A 15,240-nucleotide genomic window follows, 5' to 3' on the forward strand; every position below is an offset into this window, starting at 1 on the left:
GGGGTGGCCTGGGGTGGAGATGTACAGCTGAGTGTCATCAGCGTACTGATGGAAGTCCACCCCAAAGCCACGAATGATCTCCCCCAGCGGCTTTACATAAATATTGAACAAAAGGGGAGAGAGGACCGACCCCTGAGGCACCCCACAAGTTAGGGGTCTAGGAGTCGACCTCTGTCCCCCTGCCAATACAGACTGCGTATGGTCGGTGAGGAAGGAGGAGAACCACCGCATAACGGTGCCTCCCACTCCTAACCCACCGAGACACCGCAGCATGATACCGTGGTCTACGGTATCAAAAGCCGCTGAGAGGTCCAAAAGAACAAGGACAGAGGAATATCCTCTGTCCCGGGCCCTCCAGAGATCATTAATCAACGCGGCCAATGCCGTTTCCGTGCTGTGCCCCGGCCTGAAGCCCGACTGGTATGGGTCTAGATAGGCTGTTTCATCCAGGTGCCGAGGGAATTGCCGTGCAACCACACTCTCAACAACCTTCGCCGCAAAGCGAAGGTTGGAGACCGGGCGATAATTGGCCAACTCATCTGGGTCCAGGGAAGGCTTCTTGAGGAGGGGCCTCACAACAGCCTCCTTAAGGGCCGCAGGGAAGACACCCTCCTGCAAAGAAGAGTTAATAATTCCCTGGAGCCAGGCTCGTGTACCCTCCCGAGCTGCCAGTACCAGCCAGGAGGGACACGGATCTAACAAACATGTGGTTGCATTCAGCCTCCCCAAGACCCTGTCCACGTCCTCAGGAGCAACAGAGTCAAACTCCTCCCATACAACCATCTCAAGACCTGCTTTTATCTCCTCCCCCTGGGCCAACCAGTCGGAGTCCAAACCTTCTCGGATCCGAGCGACTTTGTCATGCAGATATTGTGCAAAATCCTCGGCCCTCCCCTCCAGGGGATCCCCCCCCTCAGTTGAAGGAGGGAGCGGGTCACCCTGAAGAGGGCGGCCGGGCGATTATCTGATGACGCGATGAGTGAGGAATAGTAGTTAGTCCTAGCCAGAGAATGATCTGACCATGACAAGGGCTCAACAGCTATTTCCCCTATTGTCAGATCATTCTGCCACTGGCCCGAGACAAAAATTAGATCCAGCGTGTGTCCACCCGTGTGAGTGGGGGCATGAATTAATTGGGTCAAGTCCAAGGCCGTCATGGAAGCCAAGAACTCCTGAGCTGCCGCCGACGTCCCACCCACTGATGNAGTGAGGAATAGTAGTTAGTCCTAGCCACCCTCATCGCCACTAGGTAGGATCTAACATGTATCCTTGCCTGTGTTCGATCGGATTCGGTTCGGCTGGCCCTCCAACTGCTCTCTAGGCGTCTTTTCCGACGTTTCATCTCTCTCAGCTCCCCGGTGAACCAGGGAGCCAGTCGAGACCTACGTCGGGTCAGAGGCCGCATTATGCTTATATTTTACAGGATGTCCTTTTAAAATCTCAGTATTCGTTGTTAATTGATTCCAGGAGGAGCAATGGGTACCAACAATGATGAATACCAACCAAATTTTTCCCATAAGGAATAATGTAGTGAATCACAAGGCAGCCAACAAGTTCTAACTTTTGTGTTGAATATGAAACAAACAATGGGTACCCAGAGCAAAATTTTCACATCAAAATGCATTGAGTACCAATTTGGATGGCTTTCAAAGCAGCTGACTACCAAAGTACAACGGTCCTTGTGCAATTCCAAAATTATGAATTTTTACTATAGGAATGCTTTATACTTGTCTATAGTAAGATATGCCATTTTCATAAAGGATGTCAATTATCCTATTTTGGACACACCTGAGTAGATCTTGAAAAAAAAAAGTCAAATTTGATTTGTGCTTGGCTAAGAAAGCACCAGGCATAGGGAAATTAGAAAAAAAAACTTCCTGAAAGAAGCAATAGCAAACCAGTTCTTTACTTTGTCTAAAAAAAACCTTTGTAACATACATATAGCCTCATTAGAGGTCTCTAGAAGTGAACTTTTTTCAAAAGAAATGTTGCTTTATAGCTGATACAAAGCATAGGAATGATGGTGGGTTTGTTTGCCATTTGCCCTTGAAATGTTTTCTCTTTTAGCTGACTTTAGATGCAGGAGTAACTCACTTCTAAAGAACAATTGGAAAAAGGAGTTGAAGGGGAAGAGGAGAATTATGGGAAAGAGAATTCACTGCATTGTTTCCATTTACTTTTGAGGAATGTAAAAACTATATGTCTCCTACCCACCTTACTTTAGAATACCCAACATATGCTGGGCTGTTAAATCATCCCAGAAGTCCTTAATTCCCTATATCTGAGGAGATGAATTTGCAGGAATTCTTTCTGCTGTAACAATTATGCTGTACCATAATGAATAGTTCATCATACATTTTGCAAAATGTTTTGGATTATCCCCTAAGCCATATAAAGTCTCATCGCTTCATGCAAAATCCTTGCAGCATCTGTTAAGTTCAGTAGGTGTTTTTGTACCATGGAGTCCCCTTGTTGATTTGCTTGGGCTCAAGGTAGTTTCCCAAATACACTATGTCATTGTCACAGTTCTGCAATCTTCAAAGTGTGTTTATTTTATTTTAATAACCATATTATGCATCTGGTTATTATTATTATTTTTTGCTAAGTGTTTTACTCATTCTTTACACATGGCAAAGGAAACAAGATTCTAACCCTGCAATCCTACACAGGCCTCCTTGAAAGTGGTAAGCACTAACAAATTTAATGGGACTTAATTCCAAGTATTGAGGTGTTGAGATTTTGGCCTCTCTTAATGTACCAATGAGTTCATACAGATTCATATATCCATGAAGTACTGATCCATAATTTATTCAATTAACCCCACTTTCTGGATCTGCATGCTAAACTATTACACCAAACATGGTAATTACATTTGCCCAATTTGACTGGTGATGACACCAGTGGTTGACTGTTTGTGCTCTGGTATCTCATGTGAACTCACTCATGGAATTAGCCACTGACCTGAATTAACAGCTTCACGTTGTCTTGCTGAAACTAACAGTACTTTTTAAGAGTTTGGCAGCTACAGCTTTTAAAATGCAGAAACTGTGGCCATCATAAATTATTTGGCATGTAAGAAAGGTTTACTTGACAGATTTATCAAGTAATTGAGCAGTCACTTAAAGGAAAAAATGTCTTCCCCAGCAAGATTTGCTGTTTAATTTGTGTCCTTTAATGGAGATATCTGCCTCAAAAAGATCCCAGACAGATTTCAATTTTTATGTTACCATTCACAAATGTAACTCACCATAATTCTAAATTAACACCTCCAATATCTTTTAAAGAATATTGATATTAACCTTCAACTTTACTATCCACGTATTTGTGTTGCTTTTAAGATATGAGGTCCAAAAGCAACAGAGGGAAGGGGGTAAAAGCATCAGATCCCATCATATTTATATTCGTTAATTCAAAAGTCACTTTTATATAACATTTAAGTTATTACAAAGTAAATCTTCTTTTTACTGATTTAAATCTTCTAGTTGAAACACAGCATTGAGATGTGAAAAGAATTACTTGCTTTCTTTTCATCATGTTTTATAAATCTCTTTGAGGCAATCACATAAGCTTCCTCCAGGCACAATTAATGGCTTTCTTACAATAAAAAAAATGAGAGGTACCTATTTTGCAAACGTTTTCATGAATGTTGGAATGTTAGAAAAATTCTGAATAGCTTTCTGTATTGTTATTAAATTATGGATTTCCTTGAAAGGCTTTTGACATAACTTATTTTTAAACTAATAGGGTGAGATTTCCTCAATGAAATCCCAGAGAAAAACTAGATGCCAGTTAATTTAACATTTGATCTAAGTAATGATCTATCTATCTATCCATGCATCCATCCATCCATGCATCCATCCATCCATCCATCCATCCATCATCTATCTATCATCATTCAAGTTTCAGCCTACTTACCATTAAAAATAATTTGGAATTGGGATAATTTTGCAAAAACCAAAACAAGAGAAATCCTAATGCCATTGTTATTTCTTGGTAGAATGGACATAAGTGTTCACAAAAGTTGCTTGTTCAGATGAATAGCTTCAAAACGTTATTCAGCAAGAACCAAACCAAAAACCATTATTCTGATTAATAATAAATACTGCCAGATAAGAGGCCCAAATGACATGACAAAAAAACAGCTCTGCTTCATAACAAACTCTAACAGAGTATTCTCTATGAGCCTCTAATTCAGGGGTGTCAAACTTGCAACGTCATGTGATGTGTCGCGACGTATCACGGCTTTTTTTTCCATTGCCGGCAATGGGGTAGATGTGGTTTCGCCATGATGCATCTGGTCCGCATGTCGGCAGTTTGACACCCCTGCTCTAATTCTTAGACTAGTTTGGCTCTACCTGTTCTCATAATATGACATCGTAGCTATTCCACTTGTGGCCACTGGGAGGCTAAACAAATTATGGTTCAGTCCTGGGTAGAAAAAGGTTACCGACTTATGTCAAACACAAGCAATCATTTTGTGAGGCCCAGGTAGTATAACACATATTTCTTTTAGTATGCTTTTCAAAACAAAAATTATAGTGGTTTGGGATGGTTAAGTTTGCTAATGAAACTTTAGAAGGAGGAGCCATGCCTGTGACCTTTGAGGAGGTCTTTATGAACACTAAAGTGATTCTCACTATTATTTACCTTGTTTTTTAAAGAGACTGCTGTGTACAATTTCTGTCATTGATTGAACTTTTTGCTTCTGCAACTTTGCTGGAATGCAGGTGAAAAATTCATGTAAAAGCTGGCTGTAGGTAAAAAAGATAAAATCGATCAGAATGTTTGGTCAGGAAATTGCTAAGACTTAAAACAGTCATGCAAAGAGTATGAGGAGATTTTTGAGAAAAGGTAATATTAAACAAATAAGAAACTAGCGGGATATGGAGTCCCTTGGGTATAGCAAGGTAATTGGGAAAAAACCTTAATGAATAGAAAATTAAAGGCTCTATATCTAGTTGCAGGAATTTCATGCTTTCTGGGCAAGTTTCCTATGCAAATGGAATTGCTTACATTATGCCTGAAATTATGTAAGACTGAACCAGCAGAATTCAGATTTATGCTAGAAATGTACTGCAATCTGCAGCCAAAACTGAAGGCATCTAAATGCCCTGATGTTTTTGAACTCCAAATGTCATCCCACCTGAGCAATTTGACATCAAAGACTGTTTCTACATCTTGGAGAACAGATGCAATATACTTCAGGGCAGCCATCTGAAAGAAAAATAACATAGTTGATCATTTTTTATGTTTTCCAAAAGTCCAAATAAACTTACATAATTTAGAGCTAGGTTTCACTAAAAACCCAAACAGAACCTATATCCAGAAGTGTCCACAGGTCTTTAGTATAAAGAAACCAACAACAGTGAAAGAATAGAAAATAATTTTAGATTTTGCCAGTGGTTTGTTCTCCAAGCTTGTTTCAATATATTTCTGAACATTTCATTACCAAACTAGGTAACATCAGCAGCAGGATTTCCCTGTCCTATTCTCCTTAGCTTATAAATGTCTTGTGTGCCAGTGTAGTTAGTTGGTTGTGCAATTGGTTGTCTGTTTAGAGCTATATTTAAATTCTGAGCAGCTGATTGGTTCTCTTGTTGATTGGCAGTTTGAATCGTCTGGTTTCTTACATATTCATATGCTGGATCTAGATCAATATGCTTGTTAATTGCTCCTTTGGTAGAATGCCAGGCCTCAATAAATTCATGTGTGTGACAGATGTTGGCATGCCCAATGATTTTTTGTTCCTTACCAATTAAATTGGTGTTATTTATCATCAATGTGTTTGAGATCAGGGATTTTTGGTCATGCTGTTTAACTTCTAGTTGATTTTCATGAACCTTTGTTTTCAACTGCCTTCCAACAATATCTTCCAGACTATTTTTTACTGAGAAATGCCTTACACTAACTTTTCATTTATCAATATTACAAGCCTATAATTTTTTCCTAAGTCTCCTGCTATTGACTCATACTTACAGCAATTATATGCAGACTTTCTCAAACTCCACTGTCAAGTCATTTAGAGACAATTTTTTCATGGTGAATTGAACTTCCATATGTTCTTAACAATCTAGATTTGCTAGAAATGGCTCCCACTGTGCATAATAGGCATACATTTTCTTTCTTTGGGGAGGTTCCTATTTTAAGGAGCTTCCTTCTGGGAAAAAAAAGTTACTGGGCACATGGGATCGGTAGAGGTCCTGGGTATCAGTAGAGGCCCCTCCCTATCCTGAATTCTAAATTCTGGAGGCCAAATTAGATCACTATAACGTGAAGCAGCTTCAGGAAGCCCATGTTCACAACAGAACTACAAGATTAAGCAAATCATGTGTGTACCCTTTTTTCTCAACAATAGTACAATAACTATTATATTTACCACTAAAAAGCAATAACATCTTGGATTCTGACTTAGGGAACTTTTCTAAGAGGTACATCTTGCTTTCTCTAGGTCACTTTGACTGTTAAATAAATTCCACAGAATAGTGAGAAAGTCTCCTGCGTTTCAGAGGCTTTTTTAACGATACAGTTACATATTGATTCATCTGCTCTCTTATTCTCTCCCAAATCCACTTTCCAAAATACAATTATTACAGTATAAAAGTTGAATGGATACATTTCACCATTTCTGGGATATGAGGAAAAGGGATGCGTTATATAAGCCTAATGTGGATTGTCTTCTGCCTCAACCTTCAAGAAATATATGCAGAACTTCAGGTTGAATGTTGGGCTTTGGTTCGGTTTAAATTCCCAAAGCTGTGAAGTTAACAGAGTGAACTGGCCAATCGTATTTTCAATAATACACAATCTTCAAACTCCAGGAGGAATATAAATCAGCTGTTTATTGTTAAAAAAATTAAAACAACAAAAGCAACTATTTACAATACTAAAACAAACTTAGCTTTCGCTGATTCACTGTCAGCGTCTTCAGAGTGAAGTGTTGGGGGTGGAGAGATCTCTTATAAGCCTTGATAACCTAGTTTCTTACTCATTGACCGTGTGATAGGGCCATTCGTCCTGACCGACCGTAATTGCCTTAATTGTCCCGCCTCCCCTTGTTTGCACTCCAGTTCCACAACGTCTCTCCCTCCCCTCCTTGTCCATCTTCTCCTTCCTGGTGTTGTTGCCATTGGTATGCCTTCTAGCCGCTCCCCCACACTCACTTTGGGCCATGGGTCCAGATCCAGTATCCCAGAGATTCGGATTTTCACAGTCATTAAGTGTATATATATACAATCAGTAAACTTTGATGGTTTAGCTTGAAAAAAAATGCTCGTAATAAGCAAAGCCATTCAGAATATTAGCCGTGCTCATGGCTGTTGATTATTTATGAAGGGGTATTTGACTACTCCCACTGCAACTTTAAAATTTAGGTGGTTCCATCACAACAAATTTATGACTGTAGAGGATATGTGATGGAAATTAAGAGTCTCTCAAGTTTGGTAACAAGAAAACAAGTCTTTGTGTTCTTTTATTGTCAGGGCAATGGAACTGAAATCATAGCACAAAAAAAATAAAAAATTCTTTTCACTCTCCCCCCCAATATAGTGTCCAATAATGCTGTCCAATAGAGAAGCACTAGAGTTGTGGGAATACTGCTTGTTCCACTGACTACATATATGAAGAGATGTTAATGACCCACTGAGTATTACACTGCTATAATTTGCATAGGAAAGTAAATACGCAATAAATAGCAGTTGACAACAAGCTTCCCTTCCAGGATTATAAGATGCTTCTGAACATCAGTTGCAGAGAAAGAACAGCAGGAAAGGGCTATGTATCCATCTCCTCCTTCTGAGCATCAAACATTGTTTGTTTGTTTGTTTGTTTGTTTGTTTGTTTGTTTGTTTCTACACTGCCTATCTCATCTAAATGACTCTGGGTGGTTTAAAATAAACACATAAAAACTGGTTTATATACATAAATACAGCAAAGTTAAAACAGAATTAAGAATGAAGTTAAAATTAAGATTTTTGTTGTTGTTCAGTCACTAAGTTGTGTCTGACTCTTCGCGACTCCATGGAGCATAGCATGTTAGCTCCCTCTGTCCTCCACTGTCTCCCTGACTTTGCCCAAATTCGTGTCCACTGTGTCAATGACACTATCTAACCATTTCATCCTCTGCCATCCCCTTTCCTTTTGCCTTCAATCTTTCCTAACATAATTTTTCCAAAGATTCCTCTCTTCTCATTAGGTGGCCAAAGTATTTGAGCAAAATTAAAATATTACAAGTTTTTTTTTAAAAAAAAAGCAGAGGGAGCATGGTCACCTCACCAGCCATCCACAGAGTCACAGACTCTCTTTGATTTCCATGCCATGTCCCATGTCTTCCTCAACCAGGCTCTTCTTATGTTCTAACCGTTGGCATGATTGATTCCATTTCACCTCCATTTTCAAGGCACAGTATTGTGCACCTTCAGTCCATTAAGAGAGCTAACATGAAAAGTCATTTTTATAATACTGCTGGGGTAAAGGAACCTGGTGAATTTAAATGTGTTATATATTTTTATCCCATATATCTTTCAAGAAACGTAGAGTGATGTACATTTTGCATAACTTATATTATGTTATATTTATGTTGATCTTAGCCTTTTGCAGTCAGCAATTCTGGAGATTGTTTGTTTCACTTTCAAAACAGCTGGAAACATAAACCTACAAAAATAATATTATAATAAAATGCAGCCATTGATAATAAAAGTTTAAATTATTTCTCAAGTAGGAGTCACACTATTTAATACTAGTAGTAATATAGAACATTAAATTTAATCAAATAACTATCTCAGCAAAATTCAGCCTAAGAGAGAAGGGTGTAACAATGAGGCAAAAGGTATAAGGAAGCTTAACGGGATACCCTAAAACATAAAAAGCCTCCAATCTGTTGATTTTTTATAGATAAACCTCCAAGGCTGATCTCTGCATTTAAACAAGCTCTATGGATTCAGATACTCCTTCAAAAATCTTGACCTACATCATTTTTATCTTGTGTAATCTGTCTCTAATAAAGAATAATGTCTAAAATGTTTGGAATGGTTAATATAAAGGACATTTAAAGATTAAACATATGGTTAATTATGGTTAAAAGGAATAGAATTTTTTTGGAAATAAATGTATATTATTTTAAGATGTACTTTAAATAGCATACTATTTTTTATTCTTTCTTCCTTTTTTTTCTTTCTTCTCCTTTTTTGTTTTTTTTTTAATTTTTTAAGATATGAAAAATGTAAAAGTGTTGGGATGGCTTCTATGAAGAAAATAGACTTAAATATTTAAATGTAATCAACTTTGAGAAAATCTTAACTAGTAAGAATGTTTTGAACATTGTGGGGAAAACAAATTTAAATAAGAATTGTGAACAGGATTTATGATGAGGCAACCAAGATGTCTAGATAGAAAAGAAGCATTATATGGATGTGATTATTATTTGTAGAAATGTTGGAAAAATCTTTATACTTAATTGTTACTTATCAAAATAATAAGAATTGTATTAATTCAAGGTTGGCAAAGAGAATATTATTGGAAGAAGAGAAAATCAAGCAAAGCTACTATGTGGATTATAGATTATTGTTAGTGATTGTTTAATATAAACCCAGACAACACGCTGTTTAACAAATATTATGGCGTTTATATTAAAAAAATCAATAAAATATATTTACAAAAAAAGAATAATGTCTAAAGAATCCAGAAGTTCAAATTTCCCAAGAATAATTAATACAATGTGATAAGAATGTGAACTTGAGACATGCTCATGAATATATGCATTTTTATCACTCTTTCCAAAATATGCCTTTCACAATGTTACAGACCTATAAAAATGTACTCTCCTTTCTCCACCTTGAGCTACTTTCAGTTGAAGTGCCTGACAGTGACAGCATTTTCTTCAGGTCAAGGACATAAAATTATTCTAATTATTTAGAGAGGAGTAGGAAATCGTAACTGACTTTTTGTGGCATTGCTAGATCCCTTTAACAAAAATACTATACACCAGGCAGAAGTTTCTAAAAAAAATTCTTGACGGGGGGGGAATCTCCTCTCCTCCTAAACTTAGAGCCAGAACTAAGATTATTTCTGCAGTTTCACTCTGCATCATTTGCTAAGCTTAATGTTATGACTGAAGTGATTCTTCCACCTCATTTATATCCAGCTCATGTACACACTCCTGTGGTATTTCCATTTTTGTGTCTACCTTTCCTAATATATTTAGCACCTTATCTTTTCCCACTGCATAAAGCCGACATAAAAGAGGCATTTCCTTTCCTTGTGGTTTCAACCTCTCTGCATCCTACTGCAACGATCCAAAATATTAATCCATAAACTGTAATTTATTATATTAGGGCATGCTGAGGATACCTCTGATTTCTAAATACCTATACTTTTAAAATCTCCTCTGTGTGAGCTATCAGTTATTGTCCTAACTGCACTGCAAAACCAAAACTGTTTCCACTCTCACTGGTCTAAAAGATAAGGACAATAATTATACAAAAGGGTTCCTTTAGATACCTTCTTTTTTTTCCCTTAGAGTCAACAACAGGTCTCTGGATTGCAGCTTAAAGCAAGCAAACAATGTTGCCGGGTAGTTAAATAGTTTTTTAAAAGTAGAGACATCCATTTTTAGCCTTGTTATTCTGACTTTTATACTACAGGTTCCAAACTGCAGATCTTTAACACTAAACTGGAAAGGTGGGATTCAAAGTAGAATTTATGTTGGTACCGGTGTTTTTTCTTTACTAGAGTGCTCAGTTGTGCCACATTGCAGGCTGATTGATTGTCCAGAGCTTAGCAGCAGGATTACTTGGGTTATAAGATTTCATAATGCGACCTCAAAAAACAAAATGACACACAGGATGTCCAAACAGATAAATCAATCTCTGCTTAACCTGCTTGGTACTTGAGCGTGTATTTTCACATATATATGTAAAACAATCCTTTGTCAAGGACAAGTGGTAGACATTTTTTGAAAGGCAGAATTAATTTTGAGCAATTGTAGAGCAAAAGAGAACATATACAGACCTTGACTTACAACCAGAACTGAGCCCAAAGCTTCTGTTGCTAAGCGATAGCAGTTGTTAAGTGTATTTTGCTCTATTTTACGACCTTTCTTGCCAGAGTTGTTAAGTGAATCCCTGCAGTTTTTCGGTTAGTAACGTAGTTGTTAAATGAATCTGTCTTGCCCATTGACTTTGCTTGTCAGAAAGTTGCAAAAGGTGATCATATGACCCTGGGACACCGCAACCATCATGAATATGAATCAGTTGCCAAGCATGTGAATTTTTATCATGTAAACATGGGGATGCTGACTGGAGAATTCTGGGAGTTGAAATCCATACATCTTAATGTTGCCCAGTTTGAAAATCACTGATCTAAAGCACTGAAGGAAAAAAATAGGCCAACCTGTAATAAAATAGCTGTCTTGTGTTGACTTCTCATCAGGTTGTTGATTGACTCAAAAAGCCTCCTCATGGCTTCTTCAAATTCTGTCAGTTCTTTACCTTCATATAGTCTGAAAGAGGAGAAAAAATACAATAGTGTTTCAAATCTGAGCTTCAGTCAAACAAGATAAGGTATTGAATATTACTACATCAGATACATATCTCAAACAATACTTCTAAATCTACTCATGGATCCAGCACTCTTTTTTCCCCTTCCTGTTAAAGCTTTTAAGGAATCATCCCTAAATCTAGTTGGGTTACTGGAGAAAGCAATTACGTTTGGAAAAGTTAGAGGTAAAAGGAAACCAGGCCAACAAAGAACATGGTGACTAGACACCATCAAAGCTGACACCAGTCACAGCATAGAACAACTTAAAGAAATAGTGCAAGACCGGAAATGTGCAGAGACCTGGCCCATAGAATCACCAAGAGTGGGGCACAACTGAATGGATAGCATCATCATCATCATCATCATCATTATCATCCAGTTGGGTCATCTAATGCAACTTCCTGACTGGGACACACTGTGCCCTAAACCAGAGTTTCTCAATCTTAGCAAATTTAAGATGTGTGAACTTTAACTTCTAGAACTTCTAGCATGCTGGATAAGGAAAGCTGAAAGTTGAAGTCCACACATCTTAAAGTTGGCAAGGTTATTGCTCTAAATGTATGTTGCTGACTATTCATCTCTGAGCGTTAAACAGATTTTTTTTCTGGCATTATTGAAATGAAAGTCAGGCAGCAGGTCTCTAACTCATACCAAAATAGAGGAAAGTTTCTTTAAAATGAATCTCATCTGACAAAAAAAAATCCAAGAGGGGATTCTCCTCAGTTGCCTGTCCATCAATTACAGCACCTTCTGAATAAAACAAGTTAGATAAAATATGGCATGCGTACTTTAGTATGCAACTAAAGAATACTTTTGTTCTTAATTGGCATATGTACAAGGTCAGTTGAAAATTGTTGCTTACTTTCCTATTTATATAAGTTCCATTTTTTTCTGACTCATTCCTTCTCGTTCAATTTTAATAAAGAATTAAATATTGTAATAAAAGCTTGAATTGTTGTCATTAAGTTGACTAATGAGCAAATCAGGATCTCTCCTATCAAAATCTCTTTGAGAAATCCTCAAAAAAAACACAAATCCAAACTTAGAATGATGATGGAAATGATGTAGAAAAGAATAGCAGAAATGATGAGGGGCTTGGAACTAACTCCTCCAAATAACAGTTATATGAACTGAGTAAATGTTGCCTAAAAGAGAAGGAAATAAGAGCAGTATGATAGAGCAGTACTTGATAGAGGAGTTGCAGGAGAAGCGATATAGTATTATTATTCATAGCTCCTGTGAGTAGGACAAGAATGGGTGGAGGTTTTTCAGAGGGACATCCATATTCAAACTAAGTAGGAACTTCTGGAATGAGAAAACTATGGGTCTCATGGGGTCATGGATGCTCTATCGCTGGAAATTTTCAAGCCATTTGCCTGGGATGATATAAAGATTTCTGCCCTGCGCTGAAAGTTGGATTAGAAGTCCTCCAAAGTCCTTTCCAACCTTATCTCCCTATGATGACAGCTGTTAATACAGAAATACCTCTCAATCTCTTCTCCTTCATAAGAAAGTTAGGGCATATTACAAGCCCTAAGGGCAAGCCAGATAAGGGATATATGTATACATGCAAAACCTACATGGAGATGACAGAACCCAGTGGAAGCATTTTAGCAAAGGGCTATTTAAAACTCAGAACCAAGAGCAATCCAGAAGAGGCAGATTTTTATATCCTTAAGCTATCTGGATAAATATTCTCCAAAATTCCCAACACAGATTCTACAACTTCAGTGGGCAGTTTGCTTCAATAAATAAGTACACTATTATTTAGTTCATTCTTCCCACTAACTAATTAAGGTCTTTCTCATTCTCCTTTAAAGACATTGGTCAAGTCACACTGTCCTATGTTTTATACAGCAAGTGTAACAAATTGTACTTTTCTCCTTTCTTCCCTTTCTATTTCTGAGTGCTTTAATTGTTAACTGCACTTAAATTGTTTGTTATTTGAACTAGGCATCATGGATTCTGTTAAAAAAGCCTTACTTTCAAATTGGCTTGGTTCAAAACCAACCACAGAAAGTAGCCACAGTTTCTTATCTATCTTTATTAGACTTTGTCCCATTAATGTTCTTTTTAAAAATGGCATTTGGGTCAGATTGGGGCCAAACCATATCTGCTTGCCTATAGTCAAAGCCTGTAAACAATAAAGTCCGTAACACAAATAAAACTATATGCCATCCAGAGTTCTCTGGAGTTGGTGACCAATACATTTAAATCAATAAATAATAAAAGGTGTCATCAATTTTCTTCCTAAAGTTCCCATCAATATAATATTTGATCAAAGCATGTAGCATTAATCTGTCCTCTCTAAACGTATAGGGGAATTTCTGCACTGCCACAAAAAAGGAATTTCTTAGGTACCTGCTATGACTGGACCTCCTATAGTTTGACAAATTATTATTTAAGAGGTCTATTTATTTATTTATTTATTTAGCATATGATGAGAACATGACAGAAAAGAAGTAAACTGAGGCTATGTTGCATATGTCCTATCCATTTAAGCTGCTCTTATGCTCATGCTAGTTCTAAGTCCTGTCCAGAATGAAATGCCTCGGGAACAGCAGGCTCGGGAAATGCTCCTTTGGGCATTTCTTAGGTGCTGTGCCCTCCCACCTTTGTTTTTCAGGAAAGCAAGTGTCAATCGCTTTCATTTCTGGGGTCAAATCTACCTGGGACAGAAAGGGTATGTGAATGTGCCCTATGTAAAATCAAATAATAACCAAACAGACATGAAATGTGAATTGGGTTACCAACCACCCTGAATATTATATCTCCACAGTGTTTCCAAAACTGAATGTTAAAAATACATCCTTTAGTTGCATAATTTTATTCAAATCAAATGTCATCTGCTTTTTTCTTTTCTTTTTTCCTTGCAGAGAAAAATTAGCATTCAAAGCTTGCTAATTAAAAGCAATATTAAGGCTGTTCCAGATCTACATTAGATAATAATAGCATTGTGGCCTTCATTATGTTCAGCTTATTAACGGTCATTAAACATGACTTAATCTTCTTTATTAGCAAATAAATCTAACAATTCAGGGAGGCTGAAACAAAAGAACGAAATATATGTAATTATACTTTGGTAGACAAGGTCTATCTTGTCCAGAACTTTTATTTAGAGAAGAATTCAAGCACCACATTGGAAACCTACCCTCACGTAATGAATCAGGCATATCTCATAGTACTCCACACATTTTAATAGTACAATAGAGAAACTGAAGTAATAACAAAAGTTATAAATAGTGCATCTGGCATGTATGCAACATTAGCTTTGAATGGACAAAAATGTTCATTTTATTACTTATTATTTTATTTTTCCCTGCTTCTTGTTGCCCCTTAAGACCCCCCATTCAGGCAGAAGAATTGCAGATGCTCATGGAGATGATGCAAGGACTGTTATGTGGGGATAGAATCAGCAAGGAAACCTTCCTGACTCTAAGACATTCTGAGAATTCTAATCAGAAGCTCCTTCCTCATGGAAAAACCCAACTCATTCTTAGGAAAAGGAATGGGAGGGATGTTAAAAAATTGTGAACAACTTTTTGGAAAGCCATTCACTGTGTGTTTGTGTCGTGTGTGTGTGTGTGATTATTTCAGCTACAAAGGCAAAGCCACTCTTAAACTGAGTTTAGGACCTGCTACTACCTGGACTCAGCCATGTCTCTTTTTGGCAACAGTTCAGAAGCCAATCTTTCTAACAGGGTGTTA

The 15,240-nt window shown here is 37.4% G+C and overlaps 1 protein-coding gene across 1 annotated transcript in view; it reads right to left on the bottom strand.

Annotated features, from left to right (window-relative positions):
• Positions 1-15,240, bottom strand: part of DOCK2 (dedicator of cytokinesis 2) — a 90,533-nt gene that overhangs the window by 16,808 nt on the left and 58,485 nt on the right. Inside the window, exons 23-25 of the mRNA XM_015814111.1 lie at positions 11,386-11,494; positions 5,144-5,214; positions 4,648-4,751 (exon numbers count right to left, since the gene is read on the bottom strand). Coding sequence (XP_015669597.1) covers positions 4,648-4,751; positions 5,144-5,214; positions 11,386-11,494 — 284 coding nt within the window. The remainder of the gene's footprint in view (positions 1-4,647; positions 4,752-5,143; positions 5,215-11,385; positions 11,495-15,240) is intronic.

Source organism: Protobothrops mucrosquamatus, unplaced genomic scaffold, assembly GCF_001527695.2.
Source record: "Protobothrops mucrosquamatus isolate PMUCROS unplaced genomic scaffold, P.Mucros_1.0 scaffold219, whole genome shotgun sequence".
Lineage (NCBI taxonomy): Eukaryota > Metazoa > Chordata > Lepidosauria > Squamata > Viperidae > Protobothrops > Protobothrops mucrosquamatus.